Source organism: Periplaneta americana, chromosome 1, assembly GCF_040183065.1.
Source record: "Periplaneta americana isolate PAMFEO1 chromosome 1, P.americana_PAMFEO1_priV1, whole genome shotgun sequence".
Taxonomy (NCBI): domain Eukaryota; kingdom Metazoa; phylum Arthropoda; class Insecta; order Blattodea; family Blattidae; genus Periplaneta; species Periplaneta americana.
Window position 1 is genome coordinate 212,348,032 of NC_091117.1, and position 8,629 is coordinate 212,356,660.

General features: G+C 34.8%; 1 protein-coding gene across 2 annotated transcripts in view; it reads left to right on the forward strand.

Annotated features, from left to right (window-relative positions):
• The window catches only part of LOC138707831 (ribosome biogenesis protein BMS1 homolog), a 62,509-nt gene extending 59,284 nt beyond the window's left edge, over positions 1 to 3,225 (forward strand). For both annotated transcript variants that reach the window (XM_069837797.1, XM_069837807.1), the window contains exon 20: positions 2,845 to 3,225. In XM_069837797.1, coding sequence (XP_069693898.1) covers positions 2,845 to 3,054 — 210 coding nt within the window. In that variant the 3' untranslated portion in view covers positions 3,055 to 3,225. The remainder of the gene's footprint in view (positions 1 to 2,844) is intronic.
• Positions 3,226 to 8,629: the final 5,404 nt, after the last annotated feature.

The window sequence follows — 8,629 nt, forward strand, 5'->3', positions numbered from 1 at the left end:
ATGGTTTCACTATTTCTAAAACAGTAACAGCGTCATTAAAGAACACAAAATTGTTGGAGGCAAGCTTTGGACAACTTCGAATTTCAAAGTGAGTCTTATCTTAACAGTGAACATGTACCATATTTCTGCATTCTTACATTTTCATGACAAACCTAATTTCGAGCAAAATTTATTTAGAACCTAACTATAAATGACATTTTGTACCTCCTGGGGTTCAAGAAATGATCATATAAGTGCAAAAAATGCATAAACGAAAATCGTATAACCAAAATAATTTAATATGGAAAGTATAGAAATTTTAGGACTTCAGAAAAAAAGAATGTGTGAAAAACACATAAATGCTAAATTTTTAATAGTTATTTATTTTATAAGTGACTAAAATTGACCATTATTTGTTAGTAAGAATAGCCACTCATTATTCATTATTTTAATAAGGGACCATTATGAATTTCAAGAATCTTACCATTATAGCAACAAAATATTATGACACTCTATGAACGAAATTTCTTCCACAAATAGATTTGCAAGAAAAACAAAAAATTGATTAAAATAAAAGAACTGTGCTCATAGAATGGCAAGCTTTTACCAAAATATGTCATTAATTTAAAATATCTTTAACTTGTTATTTCCATATAAACTGATTTGAAAATCTGTACTGCACTAACATCAGCATTAAGGAGAGAGGATGGTGAAATTTCTACTTTCTTTGTTATTTTTGTAATACTTTTTTGGTATGTTACAATTAAGTACGTGAAATTTTAAATCCACTGCCAAAAGTGATTGAAAATTAAAGAGGTGGCCCAAATTTAACAAAAAGAAATCCTCACATAGGTATTTACTAAAATTTGTATAACTCAGTTTCTAAGATATTCACAAAATTCTTTCGCCATTTTACTCACAAAGAATCAATGTACAAATTGTCTAGATTAGATTTTTAATATTTCACCTGGGTACAATAATACAAACTTATGAAGATGATTAATTATTATTTTTTGGTCAGTGATTTACATATTGGAAATTATTTTCACATATACATAAAATATGAAAATTCTAATCTAGACAAAAGTTGACTTATAGCCTGCTAAAGATGTGTTCAAAAGTTCATGAAGTTCCCTTTAGTGGTTATATCCATTTTTGTAAGTACCTGTCAGAAAATCAAACTTACGGGAAATCAACAAACAACAGCGTACCATTTAAAACCCCAGCCCGCAAGCTATTTAAAAATGCCAACTAATGACCTCCAATCGTGCAAGATGGCTAATAAAATAATCTATATTGTGTTCTACACATACCAGAGATCACTTTAAGTTATTAATTTTCCTACATTTATTTACATAATGAATTGTAGACCTCAGAAAGCACTTATATTTGACACTAGAAACCATTTACCAAGCTGAGATCTCTTGTAAGATGCTAATAAAATTATGTATGATTTTTTATGATACAAAAGCACTGTTTGTATACCCTAAAAATTATCAGTTGTATTAATGATGATGGTATGGTAATTAAAAAATATATACAGTGAAACCTGTTCAAATCGGAACCTGACTAATCCGGAATCCTGTCTATTTCGGAACAATTTATTGGTCCCGACGAAATTTGTATGTATTATGTGTAATTTTTCCTGAATAAAATGGAAACTGTCCAACGCGGAAACGGAAACTGTCTGCTACTGTTCAAAACGGAAACAATATTTTAGACACACACTATATTTTGTAACTATATTTTGAAATAGCGTGTAATTTCAAGGAATATACGAAATATGTAGGTCACTAAGATAAAAACAAGTTTTCTTTGCAAAATTCTAGAGGATACGAGGGTGTGTTGGCCTGTTGGCCATAAATTTTATTATCCTGTTGACTAGGCAGACGAGTCCCTTCAAAGATTTTCAATGCTTCACACCCGTATACTGTCGTATATAGCTAAATAGAGCGCAAGTGTAGTGATTTCCAGGTAAAAAAAAATTGCATAAAATGTGGCATTAACAGTAAGTGATGAAGTAAAAGCTGTCGAGATAAAGAAAAATTAGAAACGAAGTCTATGTGAAATAATAGAGAAGTACAGTTGTGGAAAACTCAGGTGTGACACTTTAAAAAATAAATATCATAATGAGTGAGTGGCGTGCGGCCAATATTGGTGACACAAAAGGAACCAGAAAGCAACTGTTTATGTGAAAATAAATGAACTGTTGTGGGAATGGGTTCTTCATGACCTTTCAAAGAACAAGCCAATTTCTGGATCTGTTCTGCAAAGCAAGGTATTGAACTGGGAAAGAAATTAAATAAACCAGAATTCAAGGCTTCTAATAGATGGCTCCTAGTCCAATTAATTAATAATGTGCAGTGATATGCAGTACAGTATTAGAGTATAGTGTTAGATATTAAATAGAATGAGATTAGTAAACTTTAGTAATGTTTAATGACTAATGAGTGAGTTACGATAATATTTATACAGAAAATGAGATTTTAATCAAGATGATTCACCAATGTAATGAGCAACAGAGAGCTGATTTAATGTGATGAGTGTTAAATGGAATATTTTGTATTTCTTGCAGTTTGCGGCATGCCATTTTGTTTTTCATGTATATGAATGACAAAGTATTCCATTTTAATGTCACACCTGAATAATACGGAAACCTGTCCACAACGGAAAAATAATTAGGACCATGTCACTTCCGTCTTGAACAGGTTTCACTGTATGTATGTACTGTTAGAGCAAAGATCAATTTAAGAAATATGCATCTTAAGAAAATTAGAGATTTGGAAAGTATCACTTGCTTCTATACAAATTTTGATATTGTTACTTGTCATAAAGCATCATAATACACACGTTCATATCTTGCAGGTGGCGTCATTAATGAAGATGTTGAAAGTGTCATACAGTCATAAACAAGAACAACTGAAACAAGCCACTAAGATGAGAATGTTGGAGCATAAGAAGGAAGTAGAAAAAGAAGAACTGAAAAAATTCAGGAGGCAAAAGCAATTAAGGAAAGAAGTGTTTAGGACATTGAGCAAGCTGGATATAAAAAACAAAACGAAACAGAGGAAGTGACACTCATGTTCCTACACAGTTTCTCGTGTGGATATGTATAGACGTGTTTTTCAATTTAAGACGTAAGAGACACGTGTTATAATAGCTATTGTAAATTAAATGTTATTATGAAACATCAGGTTTTTCACTTTGATTGAATTGTAATTAAATTTTTGGGTTTTGCAACCGTGAGTTGAGATTTAATTTTGAACTGCTTGTGGCGCTCCATCTTCAGGATAGTACTATTCAAGATTGTGAAGTTTTGTCTGATAGATTATACAGATTAATTAAAATGTGTCTCAGTGAAATGTACAGCAGAGTTCGTATAGGTCAGTTTCTGTCAGATGTATTTCCAATCCACTGTGGGCTAAAGCAAGGAGATGCACTATCACCTTTACTTTTTAACTTTGCTCTAGAGTATGCCATTAGGAAAGTCCAGGATAACAGAGAGGGCTTGGAATTGAACAGGTTACATCAGCTGCTTGTCTATGCGGATGACGTGAATATGTTAGGAGAAAATCCACAAACGATTAGGGAAAACACGGGAATTTTACTGGAAGCAAGTAAAGAGATAGGTTTGGAAGTAAATCCCGAAAAGACAAAGTATATGATTATGACTCGTGATGGGGATATTGTACGAAATGGAAATATAAAAATTGGAAAATTATCTTTTGAAGAGGTGGAGAAGTTAAAATATCTTGGAGTAACAGTAACAAATATAAATGATACTCGGGAGGAAATTCAACACAGAATAAATATGGGAAATGCCTGTTATTATTCGGTTGTGAAACTTTTATCATCCAGTCAGCTGTCAAAAAATCTGAAAGTTAGAATTTATAAAACAGTTATATTACCGGTTGTTCTTTATGGTTGTGAAACTTGGACTCTCACTTTGAGAGAGGAACATAGGTTAAGGGTGTTTGAGAATAAGGTGCTTAGGAAAATATTTGGGGCTAAGAGGGATGAAGTTACAGGAGAATGGAGAAAGTTACACAACACAGAACTGCACGCATTGTATTCTTCACCTGACATAATTAGGAACATTAAATCCAGACGTTTGAGATGGGCAGGGCATGTAGCATGTATGGGCGAATCCAGAGATGCATTTAGAGTGTTAGTTGGGAAGCCGGAGGGAAAAAGACCTTTAGGGAGGCCAAGACGTAGATGGGAAGGTAATATAAAAATGGATTTGAGGGAGGTGCGATATGATGATAGAGAATGGATTAATCTTGCTAAGGATAGGGACCAATGGCGGGCTTATGTGAGGGCGGCAATGAACCTCTGGGTTCCTTAAAAGCCAGTAAGTAAGTAAGTAAGAAAGAAAGATTATACAGGCCTGCGAAATTAAATTTTTGTTTTGTAGCACTGGTTTGAACAGGTCTCTAAACCTAATTTTGGTGTGCTGAACTGAAATCTGCTAATCATTTTTTCGTCTCACGTACTTTTTTTTTTTTTTTTTTGCCATGCGGAAGATAAATATTTGATTCTTTAACAATTCTAATTTTTAAATACAATTTTCCCCAGTGCTACCAGGTTGTCATTTGATATCTCTGGTCTCTTCTAAAATGCTTGAAACATGATAAAATCTCAGTTGTACAGATACTTACTTACTTACTTACTTACTGACTTTTAAGGAACCCAGAGGTTCATTGCCTCCCTCACATAAGCCCGCCATAGGTCCCTGTCCTGAGCAAGATTAATCCAGCCTCTATCATCATATCCCAGCTCCCTCAAATCCATTTTAATATTATCTTCCCATCTACGTCTCGGCCTCCCCAAAAGTCTTTTTCCCTCCGGCCTCCCAACTAACACTCTATAGGCTTATTTGAAGGTTTCGTAACAAGCTGTTCTTTTGCAAATCTAGTCTTTCAGGTAAAGCAGATTTGAATAATTTCAAGGGAAAAATTGTTCCGGGGCTGGGCATCGATCCTGGGACCTCTGGTTCAATGTACCAGCGCTCTACCAACTGAGCTACCCGGGAACTCCACCCGATACCGTCACAACTTTTCCCTTTATATCCACACAACTCGCGTAGGCTGACGAAACGCTAGAGACCCACATCGAGTGCACACAATCTCTGTGTGACTTGGAATTGTGGTTTTCTGTTAACGTACACAGTGACGTATATATTATGCAAATCTAGTCTTTCAGGTAAAGCTACCTGTAAAGCAGATTTGAATAATTTCAAGGGAGTTCCCGGGTAGCTCAGTTGGTAGATCACTGGTACATTCAACCAGAGGTCCCGGGATCGATACCTGGCCCCGGAACAATTTTTCCCTTGAAATTATTCAAAGCAATTCTTTTTACGGTGATAGGTTGTTAGCCCTTCGCCCAACCCCAAGTTGGAGGACCACCCCTCATCGGCTGTCCGCGACTGCTTATTCAATATATTCGCAGCTACCCTCCTTATCTGGAGGCTGTCTCCTCGATCCCCAACCTGAGGACGCACCATGCCTTGGTGATAGGGACCCACAGATACAATAGTTTAAAATGAATCACGATATTTCAAACATATCTTAGGAATACTATTTTCTCCTGCAGTGAGTTGACAAGTGTTTATGTTCCTGTCAAGAGTTAAACACCAACAGTAGTCAGCCATCATGGAGATGCCCCATCGAATCTGGTACCTCGTTGCCATGCTTTATGTCTTGATGGAATTCCTTACCCTGCTCTTTATGTAGCACCCCTAAATTTTCTGGGAAATATTCAAGATGAGAAGGCAGAAAATGTACTTTGAAGCTCGTATTGTCCACTGCTGTGAACTAACAGCACATCTGTCTAATGGCAGTTGACTTAATACATGTCAACATATATGTTGAACTTGGAGTCAGGCCACAAAAGGAAAAACTAAAGGAGAGGGATTCGATCCGGTGCTGTGGATTGACCTTCAGGGTAGCTCAGTGGTTAGAGCGGTTGGTACATAAAACCAAGGACCTGGGTTCGATCCCCGGTGCCGGAGCGAATTTTTCTCCTCTAATAACCATTGTTACCATACCTATGCTGGTATTTGTGATAATGTGATAAAGTATCTGAAGAAAATATTTATTAAGATAGAAAGGGGGGAAGATGTGCTACAAGTATGGAATACAATGTATATTAGCTCAATATTTAAGAAAAGTGACAAACAGGCTTATACAAATTACTGAGCCATAACTGTTGTACCAACAGTACCAAGAATTTTTTCCAGTATTTTGAACAACAAAATACATGATAGTTTATTGGAAACAAGTGAAGAGCAGAGTGACTTTAGAAGTGGAAGGTCATGCTTAGACAATTTTTATTGTGTTAGACTTAATTGAGGGGGAAAAAAAATCCAGAAACATTGAAATCACATTATGATCTTCATTGATTTATAAAAAGCATATGATAGCATCCCTAGAGCAAAATTATGGCAAGCAATGAGAAGACTAGATGTAGATGAAAAATGGATGAATTTGGTCAAAAAACTGTACCCTAACAATAAAGCACAAGCACAACTTTATTCAATATTTATATAAATGACTTACTCTCCCTATTAGAGAAATCAAACATGAAAACAGCACTATTTGCAGATGATATAGTTTTGTGGACTTCCGGATCTTACAGACATAGAGACAAAATTCAAAATTCTGCTCTTAAAGCTCTAAATCAACTACATGAATGGAATACATCAAATTTGATGACACTCAATTTAAGCAAAAGTAACTACCAAATATTTTCACTCGGTAAAAAAGAGAATTCAATATCCAATACAATGGCCAACGCCTTCCTAGGACTTATGAATCCAAATATCTTGGAGTTATTTTCGATAGTAAGTTAACATGGAGCAACCATTTGAAATACATTTCTGAAAAAGCTCGTAGAAGATTCTCCCTTCTAAAAAGACTAGCAGGAAAGAAATGGGGATGCTCTAGGAATACTTTGAACACTACATACAAAATGTTTATACAGCCAGTGCTGACATACTGCGGAGAAATTTTAATTACTTCACCTTTCATAAACGACATAGAATATGTTCAAAACCCAGCTCTCAGACTCATTACTGGTGGAATCAAAACAACTCCAATAGATTCTATGAGATTCCTCACTAATATTAAAAGTATCAAAATGACAATAGAAGAAAAAGCACTGATTCAATATGAAAAACGTATCAGATTACCAGGAAACAATTGGCATTCATACAGTCCTCTCTGTAGATTGAAAACTCAAAAAAGTTTCATATCCATTGTTCAAGAATTAAAACAGAAAATCAATATCCCGAATTTAAAAGAAAACTTACAAATTAAACCAAACCCTTCAACTCTATTAAATATAGAATATAATCTAAATTTAACAAAAGAAATATTAAAATCAGAAGTAAACACTGAAATACTGAAACAATTGTCTTTAGAGACAATTAATATTAGGTACCCTCCACAAAACTGGCTTCATTTATACACAGACGGATCCATGATCTCCAGAGAACAAGGTACCGGTGCAGGTGTTACGTGCTGTCTCTTCTCACTTTATAGATCACTTGGATATGGAACAACAAGTTTTGATGGAGAAATCATTGCAATAAGTGAATGTCTCAGGAATCTTCTATGCCACATCAATAAATTTAGGAATGCAGTTATATTGTCAGACTCCAAAGCAGCTATTCTATCAATAGTCTCTAAACACACACCTTCAACTCAAACAGCAGAAATAACTAAAATGCTCTCTCAATTAATATCACTCAATAAAAGAATTGTATTCCAATGGATACCATCCCATTGTGGAATCCTGGGAAACGAGAATGCGGATGCTTTAGCAAAGAAGGGCAGCACTGCTACTTACAGACCTGTTACTAAATCTACGTATTACTCTATGAAGAGATTTATTAAATCTACATACTTAGACTTCAACAAACAAAATTTGATAACACAATCTCAAGGGAAAAAATGGAACTCTCTGCATCAAAATCCACAGTTAATTTACCGATTTACCACGAAAATCGTCTGTAGCTGCATTTAGATTGGCAACAGGCCATGATTGTTTGGCTAAACACCTGCATAGAATTGGAATATATCAGTCCCCTAACTGCCCATGTGCAACTCAGACCAAGAAATGGATTCGGAACACCTCAAAATCTGTGCTTCATTGGCTGGTCATGATAATATCTTTGAAAAATATTGGAGTGCAAGAGGTCAAATGACTTTACTGTCAAACGCCTGGCATTAGAAAACAACAACAATAAAGCACAAATAAAAATAGGTAATAAACTAACACAAAGTATTAATATAACGAAAGGACTTAAATAAGGTTGTGGAGTGTCTCCTTTGTTTTTGCTTTTTAATATTTATTTAGAACAGACAATGGACACTTGGTATAGAAAGTGCTCGAGAATGGGAGTAGAAATACAAGTTGAGAACCTACACTCTGCTCTTTGCAGATGACCAAATTATATTTTTATAAGAGCTTGAAGATATGACATATTTTCAGGAATTTAAAATTAGAATACCAACGATGGGGTTTGAATATAAACTTTAGTAAAACTGAATGTATGTGTATGGGTGGAGAAAATATTGATATTACACTAATAAAATTATGTAACAACTTTAAATATTTCGGCACAGTAATAAATGTGTTATGTACA